The 23,462-nt window shown below is 29.5% G+C and overlaps 1 protein-coding gene and 1 pseudogene across 1 annotated transcript; both read left to right on the top strand.

The window, feature by feature from the left end:
* The first annotated feature begins 11,152 nt into the window (after window positions 1–11,152).
* On the top strand, window positions 11,153–11,623 carry LOC139882919 (auxin-responsive protein SAUR71-like; annotated as a pseudogene).
* A 9,130-nt stretch (window positions 11,624–20,753) lies between these two features.
* Window positions 20,754–21,820, top strand: LOC139882927 (ubiquitin-NEDD8-like protein RUB2). Its single transcript, XM_071867175.1, has 2 exons — window positions 20,754–20,846; window positions 21,449–21,820. The coding sequence occupies exons 1-2, from the start codon at window positions 20,754–20,756 to the stop codon at window positions 21,818–21,820; spliced, it is 465 nt and encodes a 154-aa protein (XP_071723276.1).
* Window positions 21,821–23,462: the final 1,642 nt, after the last annotated feature.

The raw sequence follows: 23,462 nt of genomic DNA on the forward strand, positions 1-23,462 counted from the left end.
ACAATTTCTGTTAATCAACAAATAGCGATCATGTGGGTTTTCTGGTAAACCCAGAAGTAAATGCTCCATCTGATCTGGGCATCTAGCTTCGATTCCTTGAACCCAAAGCAATCATCATCTCATCTGGGCATCTAGCTTCGATTCCTTGAACCCAAAGCAATTTGGGACATGCTTGGTATACATCTAAATCGTGTATATCTCCTGCATAAAATTACAACCGTGATCGAGTACAATCGTATTATGCACGGATCTACACGAAGTTTCACCGAAGCAATTGCAGTCTAAAGTGTTTTGAATTAAACCATATAAAGAATTCCTAATAAAATGAAAATCCCTTGTTTTGAATCTATATAAGCCCTTTACTACCCACAAATGGGCCCATTTTATTTGTTAGGGCCTCACGTGTGTAGTAGCTTCTAAAAAATTGGTCTTAGCAATCACGTGAGGAAATAGATAATTACAATTCGACTAATGTTACCATAAAGCAAATTAATCCTAGATTTGATTTTACTAAATTCGACTAGTAGCACTAGTAGTACTGTTACACACCGATGAACAAGATAATTAAAATTTGTACGATTACGAACGTACGTGATTCTTACACACGCCAAAACGACATTAAATTAAATTGGCAACTTTTTTAGAGGAGGGCCCACTCTTATGGATCAGATTAAGCAAATCGTGATTAGGCTTAAACGTGGTCTAAATTATAATCCATGTTTTTAAGGAGGGCGACTCTTCTAGTCTCTATCATTCTCTCTTTTATCTTTCCATTTGTGGCAGCTTAACTTAAAATGTTAACACAGATCACCATCTACAAATCCTACTTAATAAGACAACTATAACCATTAATCCATTATACATGTTTTTCTCAGTCTGAAATCTGAATCCATATACTGATCTAGAATGAAATAATTGCAATAAAATGTAAAATTTCATTAATATTGCACGGTCAAGTAATTCGAACTTCAAAAATGATTTTCAATTCTTGATTTCTTTTCGTCCCTGCTGTATTGCGACGAAAAAGGTGATAGGGACCCTAATGTTTCGACATATTATTTTGGGACTCAATATATATATATATATGTACGCACGTATATCACCATCAAAGAGTTTCAATATATATTCAAACCTAAGTTGGTGTACTAGCACTATTTATTAAATTAATTAATTGATTAAGCTTTCACTCATTCATGCACCCTGCTTTTCAACTCCAAAATAATCAAACTTTAACTTAAAAAAAGGAAAGAAAAAAAAAAAAAGTCAAGACATGTTGGCTAATTGGTTATCCAGAAAAATTCATCTAGGAAGTTATGAGATCAATCATCTATGAATGCAGAGAGGACTATCTCCTTTATGTAATCTAAAATCGATAAAAAAACCTTTTTAAAAATTAACTTTGTACTTGCGTAATCATCTTTTCTTTTCTTCCGCAGTACGAATTTCACTTTGTTATATGAGTATTGAGTATAACACTCCCTCAATTTCAAAATAATTGATGTTTTAGATTTTAATGATATGTGTAACTATTAGATGTAATAGATATATTTTTGACGATGAAAACATTTGTTAAATTATACATGATGTTTTGCTCAATTTTAAAAAGCTTGAGAATTTTTTTTCATAAAAATATCTTTCATACACTTTATTAATTACGCATGCCATCGAAATCAAAAATATCAACTATTGTGAAATTGAGACAGTAATAATTAATTTATATATTGTCGTCTTATCATGATAAGCACTAATTTGCGATAAGCAGTATGATTTGCTTTTTAATACCTACCACTTTGATCGGCAATTGAGAGTACGTACGTAGTTAACCCTAATTAGGGTGGTTTAAAAATGACGTTAATTAACACACGTACGTACGTACGGCTTGGTCATGTATATGTACGGATCGAGTAGTACCCTTCTCCGAAACTACGCATTCCTATTATAAATTAAATTCTATATATAAAACTTTAATGAAGACCCATCCATTTAACGCGATATATATGTTGGAGAAAAGATTAATTAATAATTGATCAACGCTAGACAGATTTCATAAATCCAAGTAGTTTGTATATTAGACGAGACACTGAATAGAAAGTTTGACCAACTCGATTGAAATGGCCACACCACATATAACGATCGATAAAAGGGAGAGCCATAGACCAAATTATGGGCCAACTTGTTCATGTTTCAGTCAACAATAGCTAACTGTGGGCCATCTTTTACGAGAAATTTTGTTTCACATATCTTGATTTTTTCCCTACATTAGTATTTTTAAACTTTTCCAATTTTATTTTTAGAAAACGAGAGACAGTACTTAATTACCTACCGTCAACAACACTGTATATATGTACACGAGGTAGTGGCTACCAAGTACTCCCTACCCATACCCTAGTAAAATACTTGTCATTTTTATATTTTATATAAAAAAATGAGGCATGAATTTTGACCAAAAAATTTGTCTAAAAATCAATAGACAAAAGAATTATGATATATAATTTTGGATGGAAATAGTATATGTACCTTCCCATATCCTCCTTTTAAAGTAAATAGAAGAAAAAAATATATATAATCGAAAAAATACTTTACTACTCCGTATGAATTAAGAAGAATCTTTGCAAAAGATTGTATCAGAAAAATCATTTTTTGTCAAATCTTTGACACTTTGATTTGATTTTCCTAAAATAAAAATACGGAGTTTTTTTTTTTTTTTTAATAAAGAGTAATTAAATAAATTATGCAGAATAGAACCAAAAATAAATAAAATAAAGATCAGGCGGCCGGTGGTGTTTTGTCGTTTTGATTTACCTTCTTGTTGTACGGCAATGACATTCCGTACGGATACTTTCTTTGTGCATCTCATCAGTCATCATTGACATCATCGTTGAAAGCCCATTTCCTATCTGAAGGCCCACTCATTTTTTTTATTATTAAAAAGTTTTGTTTCTTTGGCCTTTTTTAATTTAAAGATAATTTAGCTTTTACGTGGGACCACTGAGTGACTCATTTACACGTATATCATCAACCAAAATTTGGAGTGGGTCCTACTTTCCACTACCAGTCCACCATCTATATCGACTACCGGTGCGTACCAGCCAAGTGCCATGGATTGATTACCAATGCCGTGCTCCACATTGTCGTGATCTTTCAAAATTACTTATCGTTAAATATTTAATTAAATAAATGCAAAAACAAAATTCTATTATTAGCACTAAGAAAAGAAGTATGCTTGGGCTTAAACTTTAGAACAAGAACCATTACAACAAGAACCAAAAGTTGAAATGATAGCCATTCAATGACATGAAATCCATCATATCAGATTGAGTATAAATCTCATACTCCCACTATCCTAAATTATTTATCAATTTTTTTATGTAAAGATACATTCAGAAAATGATACGTAATTTTATATATAATAGCGATATTTTTTCAATTTTAAATTATTTCTATTGAAAACTCAATTATAAAATTTATTTTATTATCAAATCAAAATCAGCACATTACGTTTTATTTACGAATAATAATTTGACACATATATTTTAAAACTTTGAGTTTAATTAAATTTCAAGTTATAATTTTAAGACAATAATTTTAATTTTTTTTCCTAATCTAATTAACATAATAATTCTTAATAAAATTCTATCAATTATTTTTTCCTAATATAATAATTTTATTCCTAATCAATTTTCTATCTATTATTTAAAATAATTATTCTTAATAAAATTATAATATATATTAATTTTCTTATTAAATAATTTTTTCCAATTAAAATTAAATATATTCTTTCTTTCTATTTTTAATTAAAATAGACATGTCTTCTTTTTTTTCCTATTGCAAACGAATATATTATTAAAAAAGATTCCTAATAAAATTATAATATATATTATTTTTTCTAATTTTTTTATTAAACTATTATTCCTAATAAAAATTCCTTATATTTATTTTTCTATTTTAATTAAAACGGACAAATTTTATTTTTAAACAATTAATAATTTTTTTAATTAAAATCAATTATATTTTTTTATTTTAGTTAAAATTAATTATATTCTTTTTTCTATTCTAATTAAAACGGACATATTTTCTTTTTTCATAATCAAACATGTATATTATTAAAAAAATTATTCATAGTTTAAAGTATAATATATATATTATTTTTTCTATTTTTTTAATTAAATTATTATTTCTAATAAAAATTCACTATGCTTTTTTTTTATTCTTAATTAAAATTGGCATATCTTAGTTTTCAAACAATAAAAACAACTAAATTCATTAGATGTAATTATAAATTTATTATGAAATTAAATTTTGATATGTAATTTTTATTTTTTGCTATATTTATTATTTTTAAAAACAAATTAAATTTTTATTTTTAAAATTATAGATTTTAAAATAAAATCAAAATAATTACGATTGTTATAGAATTAAAATAATTACATTTTATATAGTATTTGATATAAATTTAATAATATTTAATATAAATAATTATTATATAAAATTTATATAATATATTTAAATTATTAATTTTAAAGATATAGAATTTTCCGTCCAACAGATGGGCCTACTCACTTGTTCGAGAGAGATTGTGTATTATGTCGACTTCCCATTTCAACCAGAATATTTTAAAAAATAATTATTTTATCTATGGATGAAAATAAGTACTACATTTGTCATCAATTAATTTTTGCTATTCCTTTAAAAATTATTTGATAATTAATTAGGTCGGAGAGATTAGAAAAAAGAGCAACGAAAAGATGAACATGAGAAGATTTTGGGCAACACGTGGTATATATATATATATTTTATTTTTTTAAGATCGTGGTAAAAATATTTAGTTTTGATCACGATCCGATTGTGCTTTTTAAAGAAGAAAAAAGAGTCACGTCGCGACAGTTTATGCCGAAAACAGCCAAACAAAATCGACAAGACATCCTCAATGTTTTCGTTGTTTTTTAGTTCATCTTTTGCTTTCCGTAGCACTTTTCTTGTCCATGCAAACCTTCCAAACCGGCCCATTGAGCATTTTACAATGCACATGAAACATCAAAATTAATTTAAACAAATTAATTACCGATAATTACATACTTAATTTTTCACATTAGTGGGAAATATTTAATGACATCATCTATGACGTCCTAATATATATAATCTTCTTCACAAAAATATATATAATCTTCTTTTTAAATTGTAAATTTTGTTCATATGTTAATGTTCTCAAGATTTTTTTTTTTTTATATTTAAAACGTGCAACATTATTTTGAAAATGTTCTCTCCTCTTGACAGTTTGTTCTAGCTCAAGTTGCTCGGGTTAGCTTGTTAGTTTTTCTTCTAAAATTCTTAATCAAATGAAAATATCAATATATCATATTATTTCCGTCTCACAATACATTATATTTTACATTTTTACTTTTCAGTTGTATCCAAATATACATTATATGTATTTGTTGAAGATTAATAAGTAGATATGTGAATATTTGAATGAACTTAAAAATATAAAACATGATGTATTGTGAGACGGATGGAGAAACGCTCACGTGATTACGTAAAAGGAAACATGCTCGCACCGAAATGAAAATGTACTAATATACTACTTTCATCCCAAAATAAACATAAATTTTTATATATAATTTATATTTATTTTGGGATGAAATGAGTATATATCAAGCATAACTTGCAAGAAAAGGAATATTCTCGCAATTTCCATGCCCAACCTAACAAATTATACACGTTCTCAAACGGTCAAGAACTCGTGGTTGATAATTAATTGGAGTGTTTATTGTGGAATGAATTTAAGCTTCAATAAATTCCGGGCAATGAACATGCAGGACTAATCCGGTATTGCTAGCTAGCCCGTGATCATCTCACCAAATCATACAGTATATATGTACACATATGTAGAATTAAGTATCTTTGACGTTAATTTGAGTACTAATGTTTTCAATCTAGGTATACCATGCATATGTGGCTAATCATGTTTTAACCATACAGTTTTGTAAAATCGATTGTTAATTAACCAGTACTACATCTGTGCTAAATTAATTATCTCATCTTCCTCCCTAATTAACCGTACTGCCATAATGCAATTGCATATGAATGCGACAATTAATTTAGGACGGAAGATCGAGTATATTTTTCTTGTTGTTAATTGTTATTTATGTATTTTTAATTATCAACTGTATCTGTCCAAATGGAAAAAATAATTGGATGTATTAATTATTCTCTTCGTCTGCTAATACATAATTTTTTAGCTTTTCTTCATATATTTAAAAAAATATGTACTTAATCAATATTAATTAATATATATTTTTTTTGAATGTATTTAGAAATGTTAAAAAAGTAGATATTAACAGATGAAAGTGGTATTAAAAATTATAGATTGTATTCCTGTAAACGGAAAAAGAAAAAACATATAGCGAGAGACATCGTCGACTAGCTATATTATTTACTTCATAATAGTTCGATCATGATGAATCACATATCGTATAATGGATATTGAAAAAACCCTAAAATGATCCAACTATTTAATTTAGGCTTACGACTAGAGATGCATTTTTCTTTTATTATTATTGTAAACAAACCAATTTATTTAAGAAGAAATGTCCAGATGACCAAAGTCATGATCTCTGTTGGAGATCAGTACAATCAAATGTAACGATAGTAATAAATAAAGATAAGTGAGCGAAATAATCGCCTATTTTATTTTTGATACGATTAATAAAACTAAACTGCGTAAAATATTATGAGACGTAGTTGTATAATGTATAAATAAACAATACATCACGAGGCATCCCTAATTCGCATGCTTTAATTACTTATACAAAGCATAAAAACAATTGTAACATAAATAATACATGCAACTAAAATGCTAAAACGATTCACTTCAACACACTTAGGCATAGGTAATTACCTCCTCTTTCATCCGTGAGGTGAGAAATTCGAGTCGTACAATCCGCACACCATTATAATGTCATAAAAAAAAATCACTTTATATGTATGTCTCTTAGTTAATTAAGAGTATATTTGATATAACTTTTTTTTTTCTACTTTTATTATGTATTAAAGTAACATTTATATTTTGTATAATTTTCTTTCTACTTAAATCATATACGCGAATTTATATAACAATTTTAAAAAATAATTTCATCAAACATAAATTTAATTAAAAATAATTATTATTAATTTATCTTACATCAATTTATTTTATTATTAAAATATATTTTTCTATAAAATAAACAAGTGTTGAATAAAAAAATCATTATTTGATACTTAAATCATAATCATGATATTGATGCACGTAAACTATATTATCGTTCGATTGACTATAAAAGCTTACGCATACTTTTATTCTTTTCAAACATGACACGTCTTTTTTTTGTTTGTTTGATGAACAAACATAACACATTACCTATACATAGTTACATATATACATACTCCTTGTACATTATATATACTACATCTTCACGTTCTTGTATACGTAAACCTAATAATAATATATCACAATTACGCTATGTACATATTAGTAATCGAAACGTATCATTTTAATGATTTCTTCTTCTTTTAGTACATTTGAATGGATTTCACCTATATATCATGTCAGTAAATGTATTATATATAATATATGTATCTTCTTTTAATTAAGTTCGTACATACATCTATTTTTTAACAGTATGTATAGCATGTGTAGATCGATGACGTCATTTTACTTCAATACACAAGTATTTCTCACGTTTTCATAATTGTTTTATTTGAAGTATCCGTTATAACATCTAAATGAACGGTCCTGATTGCTCGGTGTGATTGAATGCAGAACATGGTTACTTTACTAGTAATTTTTGTAATGAGCTTTTTGACACGTCATCATTTAGGTATATATATCGTTGAATGATAAAATGTACAATTTTAAAACATTGGACAATTATTAAAAGAAAAAAATTTAACATACACACGTGATAAAAGGTGATTAGTTAGTATATTTAGGATAAAATATTCTCATCCAAAAATTTCCTTTATTAAAAAATCATGAATTCGACTTTAAAAAAACGGATTTTAAGTCGATAGATTTTGAATGGAAAGTATACAACGTTGTAGATGGAATTAATATATGTATTTGGTGCATGTGACCTGATCAATAATGATTGAATGTCCTATATTAAGCACCTCTTTGTAATTTTCAGCGTATTAATTCTAACTCAGATTTCAAAATTAATTAAACTAGCTAGACCAATATTTTTTTATGCAAAGAATTTGTATAATGAAAGTGTAGGTCTGTCAAAATAGATTCGAAAAAATCGATTTGAAATTAATAATTGAAGTACAGGTTGTGTAGATTTAGATCATGATCAGTAGTGCAGTTGGCTTGACAGTCTCAGTTAAGGTATCATAATATGAACACACATAAACTAATGCTCAATAATTAGCTAGCAGTCATACACTCATCCTGTATATATATTAGTAATTGAAAATTAATAATGTTGCTAATTGTTTTTATATGATCATCTTATTATTATGGTTTATAACGTGCTTAACGAAACAAACTGCTCTTTCAATTATTTATTTATTTATTTTTTAATTTGAGTTTCACACAACTACTCCTTCCATTTCAAAATAATTGATGTTTTAAATTTTAATGACATGTATAATTAATTAATTGTATGAAAGGTATTTTTATGAGAAAAAAATTTCTCAAATTTCCGTAAATTGAACATAATTAAAAAATATTTTAATTATAAAAAATAGTTTGATTATATCTAATAGTTAGACACGTCATTAAAATTCAAAATAATTGATGGTGGTATATAATTGCAAAATGAGACCTGTCTTCATTGTCTATATTAGGATAATTAGAATTCATCATGTTCGTTTACTGTGTTACACCTTCTGTTACATATACTATGTTCGTTTGAACGGAAAATGTCGTTTATTTGCAGTTTTGTTTATTTGCAGTTTTTCGATAGGAGTTTTGTATCAGGTAACTTTAAACTTAGACATACACGATATTCAACATGCAACTGTCGTGCTATTTATCACATAATTTTCCTAAATCATGAAATAAAGGATTGATGAGTTCATGATTAATATATCGAATTGTAATTTGCGTGATGTGATTAAAAATTAAATTTTTTTACCTAAAACTTCAAAGAAAAAAAGAAGAAGAAATTTTTGTTACCTAAAAACAAAATGAATACGTATTCGGTATATCTAGTTTGTTGAGTGTAAATGTTTTAATTTGGCGGTGTCTTCGTTTAATATGGTCAGAATAAATTATGTTGCCAATATTATTTTCATCTTAAAATATTTGTCGTTAAGTATCATAATATAGAGTTTAGTCTCGCTCAAGTCTGTTGGAAATTAAGAGCAATAAGTATTTATCGCCGACCTCTAAAAAATAGGGTTCGGTTCAATTTAATTAATTGGATCGAGAAATTTATAATTAGTACGGGTGTTAAATTAGCCTGTTGAGAGGAACGTACGTGTCAAATTATACGAGGATAGTTATTACACGTGCCAAATAGATTGAATAAATAAAAAAACGAAACGCATTGATATCTTAGATTGGTTTTGATTTGTTTCAAGATTTCAAGTTTGAAACATTAAGTGCAGTTTAAAGCACATACTATATTCAAGCTATATACAACAATTTTAAAGAGTTAGTACCCGCTTCGTATGTGAACAGCTTAGAATAATGTATTGGTGGGTACGATTGTTGGATGTAAGGATAATCGGGAAAATTTAAAAAAACACATATTATATACACAAGCTTCATATGCTAAGAATTAAATCGGGGCGTAATTTTGGGTACGGCAAAAAAAAATTCCGAACCTAAAGCCATCTTCATCGGAGAAATCAAATATCATTTGAAATGAAAATTAAAACCCAATTTATAATGGAATAAATTTTGAGTTTTGACATGACATAAAAAATTTCAAATATTTATCTTTTTATTTTCTTTTAGGATTTCTCCCTCCCAAACTCAAATTATATTTTATTTTTAAAATGGTGGGCTATATTACACACAAATTAATCATATTATTTTTTTATTTTAATTTATATAAAAAATAATTAAAATTGGAGATTTCAATAATAAAATTATAATAATAGAATTATACAATAGAGTGGTAAAATTTGAAATTTTAAAAATTCTCAATTTCTTTTTTATATATATGTGACATGTGGCATAAATTTACTTTTAAATTTGATATTAGCACGGAAATACTCTAAGATCTAATTAATTTAAAAATTGAGATGAGTTTATTTAACGGGAAACTGAGATGATTTGATCAATGATTTGATCAATTAAATGTCGCTTTCAGGTCAATAATTCTCTTTAGCCCGAATTGTAAGAAAAAGTATACATGAATAAATTAAATTGCAGTAGGAACTATATAAACTATTTTTTTTTTTAAATAAACCATATATTACTTCTAGATTATAGAAATTGCATAACGCCTTCCTTTCGCATATTCTTTTAACTATAAGTTTTTATTTTTTTTTAAATATGGTCAGGATACAATATACTAACAGTTGTTTGACTCGACTCGGTTACTGTATTGCGAGTGTTAATAATTAAGATTAGCATTTACTTTGACTCGCTTAGTCTACGACATGTTTTAACAATTATTTTTTCGTATTTTCATATATAAAATACCTCAAGAAAGTAATCATATTCTTAGCATCATCTTCCGATCTTAAATTTAAAAAATTCTCTCCGAAAAAAGATTTATAAATGAAAAGAAATTCTGATAAATCGAAATACAATTTTTTTCGGCATACAAAAAGTAAAACAGATCATGCCAAGTTGTATGAATAAAATACGGAGTAACGCACCTACAACTACAAGAGAAATAAAATATTTTTTAAATATAATAATAATAAAATATAACGAGTGATTGTACCTGCCAAGTACCACCTACTGTACCTCTCATCAGCTTCTTTCTATGTTTAATTTTTAATTAAAGAAAGTATTTTAATTTATTTTTTTTTCTCTCTCTCTCAGCCTTTTATATATTCCTTCTTCTTCCTTCCTCATATCCTTACAATAACACAGTCGGCAGTCTCTCTCTCGCTCTCTAAAATTCTTCCAATCACCAATCCCAGCCCACTTTCTCTCTCTTGAAAGTATTTTGTCTATACTTTCCACTTCAATTAAACAAATTTTCTCAGTATGAAGATGCTAATCCGCCATTTTTCCGAATCGCAGACTCTTCCCAGTACAGTCCGCTCCAGTCCGGTTCAGTCTCCAATCAGACGGCGGCCGCCTCTCACCGTCCTTCATTCCGCCGAGCCAGGCCAATCAGAAACGCGATCTCAAAAGCAGCAGCGGCGCGCCGTGCCGCAAAAATCGGTCGTCGGGTCCGGTCCCACAGGGTTACGTGCCGGTGTACGTCGGCGACGAGATGGAGCGGTTCGTCGTAAGCGCCGAGCTTCTTAACCATCCGGTTTTATCGGCTTACTTAACAAGTCGGCTCAAGAATACGGCTACGATCAACAAGGAGGGCTTCGAATCCCGTGCCAGGTTCTGCTATTTGAGCGAGTTATGGAGGATTTGAGACTCGGAGTTGACTCGCCGGATTTAGAGCGCGTGCTGGACACGTGCGAAGAAGACGAGTTGGTTCGGTTCTCGAGATCGATTTAGTTTGAGATCGATTTAGTTTGAGATCTTATTGTATTATGGACATACACATAATACATCATATAATACAATTATTTTGTAAATATAATACTACTATAATTCTGTTTTGAATCTTTCCTTCCTCATTGATGAGGTTTTTAGTGATGGTGAAAACAGAAAATTACCGGCAAAGTAAAAATATATAGAGTTAAGAGTTAATTTATTTTTTCCTACTGAAACAGCAGTGGAATCTTTTTTGATCGAATTTCGCCTTTATTTTTCCTTTGTATATTCAATTATTTTTTTATTATGATGATATTATTATTATTATTATGTTAAAAATAAAGGAAAATAGATAATTTGGTAACTGAAATGTATAAAGCCAAACTCGTGGAGGATTAACGGTCGATAATTTAATAATTTGCCGTAGTACGGTTTAACTTCTATATATATTTCCTTTAATATTACTCCACCATTTATTTTTTGACCGAAATAAAGCTTTCCTTGGAGAGAATTAAATCAAGGCCAAGCAAATTTGCTCCCTAGAAAATTAGTAACAATCAAACACAGTTTTCACTAGATATATACATACGTGTTGGCAAGGGCGGATCCAGGATGGAGTATCGGGTAGGATCAGAAAAATAGAAAAAAAATTTCATAATGAAAAAAGTATAAGAATTGAGGTAAAAATTTGTGAAAATATAAGAATTGAGATACAATTAGTAATGAAATTATTGTTCTCATCAACTAATGGGTTTGCAACCGAAGATCATATGTTTCATAATCTAATAAAAATTGTATCATTATAAAACTTTAATGTTTGTATATAAAAGTTGCAATATAAATTATATATGAAATTTTAGATTTTTTTTTTTTGAAATAGGTGGGATCTCATTTTCACCATACACATACATACGTTCCTAAATTTTCACCACAAATCGATTTATTAATTTAAAACTTATTTTCCCTATTTTATTATTGTAGTACTAAATATTATTTGAAATAGGACATAAGTCTATAACTATTACAAAATATCTTCCAATAAATCTAAGAGCTAACAAATAATCAATCATCTAGTACATGCAAACCATGTGAATTGAACGTAAGAAAAACAATACACTTTATTCTCCATGTAAAGAATTACTACTATATATTAAACACAAATAAAAATAATAAATGCCATGAAAAGATATGTGGAGAAGTAAATATAAAATATATCAAATAGTATGAGATTTAATTTGAATAATATTGAGAAGCAAAAAAATTTGAAACGAAAGAGTGTAAAATTCGTATAGAAAAAATACATGCTGGGAATCAAACTAAGATGTGCAGGATGAGAGCAAAATCACTAACCACTGTGCCACCACTTCATTTTGTAACACAAGTTGAACATAGACAGAATATATCAGTATAAAAAAAAAATTTCCAAATAATTGGGTGGGACCCTGATTCTCTTCAATTGACATGTAGGTCCGTCCTTGCGTATTGAATGAATTTAAAATTAAAAAATATTATGTATTTTGAAATGAAAAAAAAATTAAAATTAAAAAGTATTATGTATTTTGAATAGTATGTAACAGTTAAAAGGAAATTAACTACTGGTTATGGTGAAAAAGGGCGAGTCTATCCATAGCAAGAGTAGAAGTGAATTTATTATATACATTAGAAAATTAAATTAAGAAGATTGGATGCCTATACTAAGCGAGAGTGGCTAATTGGCTCTTGACCAAAAACAATGTATGGTGCATGTCCCGAAAACAACTGCCATTTAAATGTGATTAGGTAAGTTATAGTTGCTTCCATGATTCATGCCAACTCCTAATACAAACACCACTACACTACTCCTCATTTTATGGATCATAATCATATTCATGCTCCCCCGTCGTGAGAATATTATTCTTCTATTTTTAAATAGATGATATTTTATTTTTTAAATTTATTTAAAAATTAATATATTTAGATATTAGTTATGATTAGATATACTTTTTTTTAAATGAACTTAGAAAATCAAAACCACATGTATTTAAATGTAAAGATATTATCACATATCATTATTTAGATAATCATATTTCATGCTCCTAAATGAAATTTCGATTTCTACGGTAAAAAATAATAATAAAATTATCGCCAATTAATGAGATAAACAAATTTAATTTTCCACAAAGTCATCAAATTCATTATACACTTTGGAATGCCAGAAGAATAATAGATAATTACATAGGAGTCCTAAATTATAAAGAAAAGTAAACTTGAATCCCCAAACTAACTATTATGAATGACATGAGTCCGTGAACTATGTTTTCCGTCTAGCATACAGGTCCAAATCGTTATAGCTACTGCCAATGTACAGGCACAAATTATCGTTAATTAGCTAAGGTATCCAAATGTGATTGTAGTTATAGTTTAGCTAAAGAAGGACCTCCTATATAATTATCCTAAAAGAACAACTGGAAAGAGTCTCGATGAGGTGAATCTGACAGCATATAGTATACAATAATTAAACCCTAGCTAATTAACTTATATGATTGATGACGATTTTATATTTAATATATGAACACACAGTTAAGCAATATATTTCATGACTGGATCGAAAATGAGACGCGCAGCTTATATTATTATGTTTATTTATTTATATCGGAATTTTAGTAGCAGTTACACTATCATGTGCTGATCAGCTAAAAATGTCAAGATTAAGGAAACTTAAATGATTAGGAGAATGTACGTACAAGCTGTCAACAGCTTAACATGAGTCAAACAGCTAGCTAGTACCACTAATGACTAAACATTAAAAAATAAACATGAATTGGGTTAATTATCTATTAATTACTTTGCCAACTGGAGAAGAATAGTTCAATAATTATATGCATATACATATTATAACTTCAGATCTCATTATGGAAGATTTTTTGCAGAAGATATATTGATCGGTTTAAATTATAATGGGTGTGTATTTCCAAAATCGACTAAACAAGTAATGAATGTATCTACATAATATGTTAAAAGATTTACTTGTAAAGGAAATCAAAAAGTTTTGTCAAAGATTTCTCGAAAGCTACTAATTGTTATTTGCGAGTCATCATAAAATATAATGATATTTATGGGGGGTCCTATATATATAATCCGTTCCTTTGAACACGAATCTTCCTTTTCCCATTTGCATGCAATAACGTTTTATCGCAATTTGATTATTATAATTATCATGATATGATGGAGGAATTGGAAAAAGAAAAGAAAAAAAGAAACATTTTCTACCGCATGAATACTCGATTAGACTTGCAATGCATATTTAGAGATCCATGAAGTGTAGTTTGTATGTGAAAGGCCGGAACCGCGGAGAAATGTCTAAAGATATTCAATTTAATGTGATGACTTAATGGACCGACAGTTCTTCATTTGAAATGTTGGAGTTCGATTCTTAATTACTGAACATTCAATATTTAGGTCAACATTCGGTATTTATCGATAGATTGTACTAGAAATTTAAAAAGAATAAATCAAGTTATTACGGAATCATACCCATATGCTTTACAACACATAGCTAAGTTAACAACATTATCACGAGACATTATCATATATATCCAAGTTCAATTTTCTCTTATTCGAAAAGAAAGGAGTTAAATTTTCACATTGTCTTCCCCAAATTCGCATCAATTTTGTCTAACCAGAGGAATTTTTGCTAATATGGACTTATATATATAGATCTCATAATCTATGGGAAGAACCATATTTGCACTATATTTAAAGCTGTATTAGATTACTAAACATGTGATTGTATGATATAATCACATGGCAAAGATACAATTGATCGAGAAAAAAACAAAAGTTTGTATCTTTTGAGTTGAGATTTCTAAAAACTCCAAGTCTCGACTAGAAAGTTTGAATCTCCAAAATGTATATAATAAATAAAAATGGTTTTGAGTTTATTTAAGTTTGCGATAAAACATAAGTCCCTAATTAATTATGACATATATTATGCATCCGTACGGTAGTACTTTCAATATTTCAGTTCATGAATATGTTCTTCTTGCATATGCCTTGGAAACTTTCGTACACAATATGGTCTTGCAAAGTCCCAACTATATTATTGGTCACTTACGTTTCATTAATTAAAGTAAAAAAAAAAAATCTTAATGTAGACGACGTCGTACATCGTTTGTCCTTCACGTTATCATTGAGACCGCCATATACTATTTTAATAAAATACACATTTTTTTTTATCTTTTATAAAAATTTACAAAACTGTATGTATTACGATTTGGAAGGAAAGAGTAATGTATTATAAAATTAGTAATTTTCCTCCATGCGCTTTAATTTTATTAATGTTTTTCATGTATTGATCTTCCTAGTGAGATCATAGACTTTGTGACGTAAAAGCTTTGGCCGGAATTTGAACGGACCGGCAGAAACAAGCGAAAATGGGAAAAATTGTTTCTCGGGCAGAAACCTAGCTCAGCTCTCAAGGGCTTGTTCAGACGCAATACTGGACGAAATAAATCGATTCTTGATCCTAAATTAATCGACAAACTGATTGACTTTCAGGTTAATCAACGAAACTGGTGGTTTTCAAATTAACACACAATACTAAGATGATTTAGTTGTTCTCACAACAGAAAAAAATCTCCACATTTTTATTCAAAAATTCTCTGATTTTTTATTCAACAGAAAGTACAAATATAAAGGAAAGGAATTGCCAGATATTCAGACTCTTCTAAATTCCTTTCGGTTACAAGTTTTAATACTCCCTCATAAACACACATTACTGAGAAATTAAAGCAGGCATAGCAAATGAAAAGCTATCCCAAATAACACATAAAGGGACGAAATTAACAACAATGACAAGGAAAATTGAATCGGTTCACCATCAAACCTGAATTGAATGAAATCAATTAAATTGGCAAATCAATTGATTTAATTCGAATCGAGCTGCCATCTTGTTCAAGTAATAAATCCGTCCTTGATCTTTCTCATTCTTCCTCCTAAGTCCTTCTTTCTTCTTGCCTTGTAGTCCCTTTCTTGTGCAGCAAGAATAATTAGAGAAGTTTTCCTCGTAGCTTGCTTCCGACACAAAAAACTAGGGTAAGCATGTTTCATTCTCAAGTCATACAAAGATCCATCAATGAAGGAAGATGGTCCTCCATCACTTTGTCCAGCAGGACATCTCTTTTTAATATAATGGCTCTGTTAAGTATAAAAAAAAAGGTGCGCGTTAAAGGGAAGGGACAAAATATCAGTCTCAAAATAATGTGAGGAGCAAACGCTGAAAATCATATACATTAAGGTTTTATGAGTTTGTACTTATTAAACATAAGGGACCCAAATACATAATTTTGCCCTAAAAAATAATCCTATTTTTAGTATGGTCTAATTAACTAGTAATAAGCATTAGAATTAATGAAATCCGCGAATCCATATATATTGATGAACCTGGAACTGCAAGGCCATTTTATCAGAATTCAGGTGTTCGAATAATGTAGATATTTGTATGAAATTACGCCCTTTCGAAGAAAATATATACTTCTTATGAACAATAAATGACAGGGCAAATTCTAGACTACAAATCTGGTTTTAAGAAGTAAAAACATATATAAAACTCATTTAACACAGTGGGTAGACAAACTTTAAAGACCTTCATACAAAAATTAAATTCTCATTCACTATTTGTTAGGTATATATTAATTAATTGACGAATTTTTGTAGTGAATAATATTGGCCATTAATTAGCTTCCTTCATGTTGCAACCATAAAGATCATCGATTGTCTGGTAAAGTGTAGGTGGATGAAGTTTTCCTTCATTTATAGGACACAACCACATTTCTTGTATTCCACAGGGAGAAGAAAAAAAAAATATACAAATTTTAGTGTGCTAGCTAAGGCTCCACGTTTTGAAGATCGTAGGGAATGATTGTTCGATGCACGTATATAACTTTCACCTTGCAATCATTAAGACCTAAAAATATGTTTTCGTGATTTGAACCCATACTCTCCATCCACAAAAATTTAATTGATAAAAATTTGAAATTCACTCGATTACTATTATCTTCATTTCTAAATATATGCCTACCTTTTTATTTATGTAAATATATTAGCCTAATTTGCCATGTATTAACAGTCTTGTCGAGAACCTATCTATAATAACCCACTATATATTTGAGTAGATAGTAGCTCCACAAGAGTAAATAGATGGGGATGATATTGATTTTTTTGCTACATTTATTTATGAATACGTACCTGAAATTTCTTATGCTTAAAAGACCGGGAAGTTATAATAGTAATTTCTTTCTTGAGAAATAAATATACTTTAAGTATTTTGTAATGAAATTTGTTTTGATGCATTTCAAATGTTTTTTTATGAAATCAATGCATATTTAAGTTATTTTTTTTAGTATTAACTTTGCATTTATTTAAATTAATCTTCTATTTTAAATAAATATTTATGATTTCATAATAATAAATGATAATTTTTCTTATTATTTATTGTTTTTTTTAAGATTCACAACTTTCATTATGAGACATTTGAAATGGATCGAAAGAAATATTACTTTCTTTATGAGACAAAATTAATGAAACGTCATAAAAAATACATCATATTTGTACTGCTTCGTAGTACTATTTGTTAGTAATTTGTTAGGCAAAATTCATTTACTCTTTGTTTTAAATGTCAGTATCATTTAATTTAAGGTGCGAAATGTAATTTAAGGTAAATGGAAGAATTCAACTTATCTAGCATCATCCTTTAAAGAGATTGTCGATTATTAATGGAGGAATTAAATTCAAGCTCACCCCCTACTCGTCTATTGGAGATTTAATTGAAGATTAAAAGATAAACACAAAGCGTAATTTTTTTTCTTTTTATTTTGTCCAAAAAAAGATGCCAATAAAATAGCCCATTATTTAGGGTATTTATTATTGAAAATAATAATTTCCCTTATTTTGTAGATCGCTTCGTCATGGACGATATTAATTGTTCATTCAATTTTTGGTACTATCATTTTTCAGTTAATTTGGTAATTATTACTGTTGCATTTCGGTACAATGAATAAGCTATGGGCCCAACTTACTTGTGAGGCCCTTTCATTGAATGGGTATTGTTAGAGACCAAACTCAACTGCTCTCTTGGTATAATCTGACTGAGATTTGGGCTTTATTTGGTTAACAAGCCCGCTTTTTGTTAACAGTTGTTTTTTTTTTAATTTATATAAAAAATGTGATAATTAATTAGTAACGGACAATACATTTTTTTTTTTTTTTTTATGGAAACTGGGACTATATTAGTTTAAAGAAGGTCTTGACGGATTAAAGTTTTGATCTCCAAAGGAAGATCATTACAAGAAGTATAGCTAGTAGAAGTAGTATTTAAAACTAAATGTGCTAAAGAATCTGCGACCTTATTACAATTACGATTAGTAAAGCGAAAGTGAATGTTAGAGAAAGATCGAGCTTTGGCTTTAATGTCATCTATCAGTTGTCCACATCCGGTATTACTTGAATTCTGGCTTTGAAGTTCACGAATTAAATGTTGAAAATATCCTTCCACGACAAAATTATGTCCAGACAATTGATGAATGAATTGTAAAGCAAAGGACGCAGAAAATTATTCTGCATGTAATGAATCTTCAGCTTCACCAATTCTACCAACTTTAGCTTTCAAAACTCTTCCAAATTTATCCCTTGCTACTAAACCATACCGATTTCTATAAGATGCATCAAAATTGATCTTCACAGTATCATCTTCTGGTGGTAACCATTTTGATTCCTTCCTGATGACCTCTACTATTCTTTCAGTTTGTTGATCCAGAGAATGTAAATTAGTAAGCCATTGTTTAATACCAAACACACTCACACCATGATTAGCACATATACCATCAAACACTGCTCTATTACGATTTGACCATATCCGAGAAGAAGGCAAAACAAATAAGCAAAACATATCACAGGACAATATATTAAAAATTGTGTTAAGCCAATCAAACAAATTGTTAGATAGATCAGACGAGATAATTTCAAGGTTCAAGGATTGCCACACAAACTTTGACCAACAACAGTCTCGAAACAGATGAAGCATAGACTCTTCCACATAATCACAAACTTGAACACTGCAAAGGCACATTCATTCCTCTCCAGATAAGATTATCCTATAAGAATAAATATTAGCACAAATACCATAAAAAATGAAAGATGCATCAAAATTGATCTTTATAGTATCATCTTCTGATGGTAACTATTTTTTATTCTTTCTTGATGACCTCCACTATTCTTTCAGCATCCTGATCCAGAGAACGTAAATTTGCAAGCCATTTTTCTTTATATTTATTAAAGGTGTTTGATTTTTTTATCAAAAGAATTTTATAATTTATAAAATCCGTACAGTACAACAACTACTGTATCTCCAGTTCGAACATTTTTTTATTACTGTTAAATTTATCATTCTTAAAATTATAAATTTATAATCAATAAAACTACAAATGATTAACAAACTGTTAGATTCAGAATATAAATTTATTATTCATTGAGAGAATTCTCTATTAGTAAAGAGATTCTAGCCTATCTCTATGATGATGAATGGAAAAGAATACAAAAGACTCTCTAGCCAATTTGATCCCGTTTCATATGCTTAACAATTACAACGAAAATTATTTTACGAGTATCGATGGTGAGGATATACGAGAATAAAAAAAATAAAAATTCTAACCTATCTATTGGCTAAGAATTGAAAAATTGTTCTCCCAACACAAAAAAAAAAAAAAAAGTTTGGGAATCCCATCATCAGAAATAAAAAGACGAATATACTTGTTCACAAGAAGATGGCGTGGGTCCCACCCAAATTAAATTCTCCATTACGAGTGGGAGGGAAAAAGAAGATTCGGGTCGAAGACCGACCCGATATTAAACGGGTTTGTTTTTCAATGCTGTTATAATTTGGTTTCAGATATCGGGTTGAATCCGGTTTATTAGTGGACTTACACTTACCCGACCCGGATAAGGATTCAAGCCAGCCCACCACGATAGATGCATTTATAAAGACCTCAATTCGATATATGTGAAGCAATTCAATTCAAATCCCTAGATTTTTTTTTCCTCTTCTCTTTCGCTCGCTCTCTGAAATTCTGGAAAAAATAAAAATTTGTAGACCAGCAACAACACCCAACATCACAGTATGCAGATCTTCGTGAAAACCCTAACAGGAAAGACGATCACGCTTGAAGTCGAGTCAAGTGACACCATTGACAACGTCAAGGCAAAGATTCAGGTAGCTTTTCTTCTATTCCATTTCCGGCTGCTTGATTTTGGGTTTTACTTCATTTGATTTGATTGCGCTTTAGCAATTGCTAGATTGGAATTTTATTTATTTTTTAATTAGTTTTTGTGTTCATCGAAGTTTAAAGTTTGCTACTTTTTGTGCCGATGAATTCTCATGGTTTGTTTAGTTTGGGCTAGTTCTCATAATTAAGGATTTGGGCCACTTTTAACTCTCTGATGGTTTAGTTGCTCTGGTAGATTATGAGTGAACTTTCATAAGCTGAGTACAAATCTGGGTTTTAGTTGATCGATCTTAAGCTTATCGTTGGCTTTAGTTATTACTCGTATAAGTCAAGACTCTAGAGTTGACCTAAAGCTAGTTTGGGCTGATGGCTTTGGTTTGCTTTATCTAGCAACACTATGAAAAAATTGAATAGTCATGCCATCTTTGATCCTGCTCTTTGTGGAATCGAAAAAGTTGCCTTGTTGAGTATTTTATTGTGTATTTAGCCTAATAACGTAGACTTATGTTGATGAAAGTTCTGCTTGATTGTGGTTTTTATGATGCTTAGTTTTGATGTTCGACTGATTGTATTTGTATCGTTCTCTTAGGATAAGGAAGGCATACCCCCTGATCAGCAGAGATTGATTTTCGCTGGAAAGCAATTGGAAGATGGTAGGACTCTCGCCGACTACAACATCCAAAAGGAATCGACACTTCACTTGGTGTTGCGGCTGAGAGGAGGAACTATGATTAAGGTGAAGACTCTGACTGGAAAGGAAATCGAAATCGACATCGAGCCAACCGACACAATTGACAGGATCAAGGAAAGGGTTGAAGAGAAAGAAGGAATTCCTCCAGTGCAGCAAAGGCTCATCTATGCCGGAAAACAACTTGCCGATGACAAGACTGCTCGTGACTACAACATTGAGGGAGGTTCTGTGCTTCACCTTGTGCTTGCACTGAGAGGAGGAAATCTTTAGAATCCTATCTATCTTATTGTTGGTTTTTAAGCCATAAACAAACATCATATGAAATGAAACAGTCACTTCTGATCAATTTTCTGTGGACATAACATTGGTGTCTATTCCCTAGTATTTGCATTCTATGTTTACTGATTATTGGGCACTCGAGATGGTTGTCTTATTATTATTATTAATTTTATTATTATTATTTTTAAGTACTTGCTCTTAAAGTAATCGTTACGTGTCTAGAGCGTGTCGGAAAACGAGTACACCCATGATTGAATTTGTTCACAAGTATAATGAATTGTGTGCCTGAAAACGAGTACACCTTTGTCTCTTAAGTTTCATTTCAAACTGTTAGCCACTAAGCATGGATAAAATGAGACCAATGGCACAAGTAAACCTGGGTCATTCAAGCTATAATTTTATAATTTTTCTGATTTTCAATATCTGCATAATAATTTATAGGATGTAGAGTATAAATAAACGAATTAAATTTCGTGATATTGTCCCCAAACGCCCTTAAACTACTCTTCCTAACATATAGAGCCTTAATCTTTGATAAAAGCTAACATTCAGCTCCTTTCCGTCACATGACCGTCAATATTGCTGACATGTCCGCTAAGTTTTCACGTGGGCCACTATGAGGTTAATTGCCTTATCAACACTTGGGTCCTCTTGACATAAGCAGCTCGTCATAGAAAGGAGTAAGGAGGCCCAAAAGCCCAATAAGTTCGAGTCATATCTAGGCTCGGCCCAATCTAATTGATCATCATATCCTGAAAATTACTCACAAATGCAAACAATGAACTTGTTCAAATTATAGGGGTTGGATCCCAACCTCTGCTGTGAATGGAAAAAACTTCGTGGTAAGTTTTCTACCGTTCGTACGCCGACAATTAAAACGAATGATTAATCTCACAGTTATCAATTATGAGGATCGATATCAAGAAGACCTCAAAAAACTTCTTTCTTTCTTTTTTTTGGATATGGACCTAAAAAACTTGCTCAAATTAACAGATACACAATGAAATGAATCATGGCCGAGGTTGTTTACTTGTGCCATTGGTCTCAATTTATCCATGCTGGCGGCTAATTAACATTTTGCTTTTCTATCAGTAAAGAACTACTTGGAAATTGGAATTGCTTCTTGTAAAACTGAAACACCGCAACTTTAACAGTATAATCCAAACACTCGTGCGTCAAAACATGATCATGTTCTCTATCTCTACATAGTATATAGGAAAGTAGAACTATATTCGTCTCTAATTAATTATCACATATTTTTTAATGCATTTTACGTAAAGAAAATAGCGGTTAATTAGGGATGGAGGTAGTAAATACTCCCAATATTTTCAATATATTATAGGTGGAATTTCGATTTAATATAGAATTACTGCATGCAAAAAATGTTTGCTTTTTTACATAAGCTCGTCGTCATGCATAGCCTAGCATGAAAGTGAAATCAATGATTTTACAAGTCAACAACAGTACGTGTTTCAATTCATGCTTTGACTTCGAGAATTGGTTAGTTAATAACAACTATACTCGTATAAAAAAAAAAACATTTTTAAAATTTGCTTATCTTTGTTTGATTAAGGTTTAGTCCTAATTGTAACATTAAAAAAAAAACGTATATTAAACGGATTAATTTTCAGTC

The sequence above is a fragment of the Rutidosis leptorrhynchoides genome, unplaced genomic scaffold (assembly GCF_046630445.1).
Source record: "Rutidosis leptorrhynchoides isolate AG116_Rl617_1_P2 unplaced genomic scaffold, CSIRO_AGI_Rlap_v1 contig326, whole genome shotgun sequence".
NCBI lineage: Eukaryota > Viridiplantae > Streptophyta > Magnoliopsida > Asterales > Asteraceae > Rutidosis > Rutidosis leptorrhynchoides.

Bases quoted from the DNA above. Each gene is read 5' to 3' on its own strand.
- LOC139882927 (XM_071867175.1), top strand. From the start codon at position 20,754: ATGCAGATCTTCGTGAAAACCCTAACAGGAAAGACGATCACGCTTGAA. The intron at 20,847-21,448 runs GTAGCTTTTCTT...TCGTTCTCTTAG, and splicing joins ACGTCAAGGCAAAGATTCAG to GATAAGGAAGGCATACCCCC.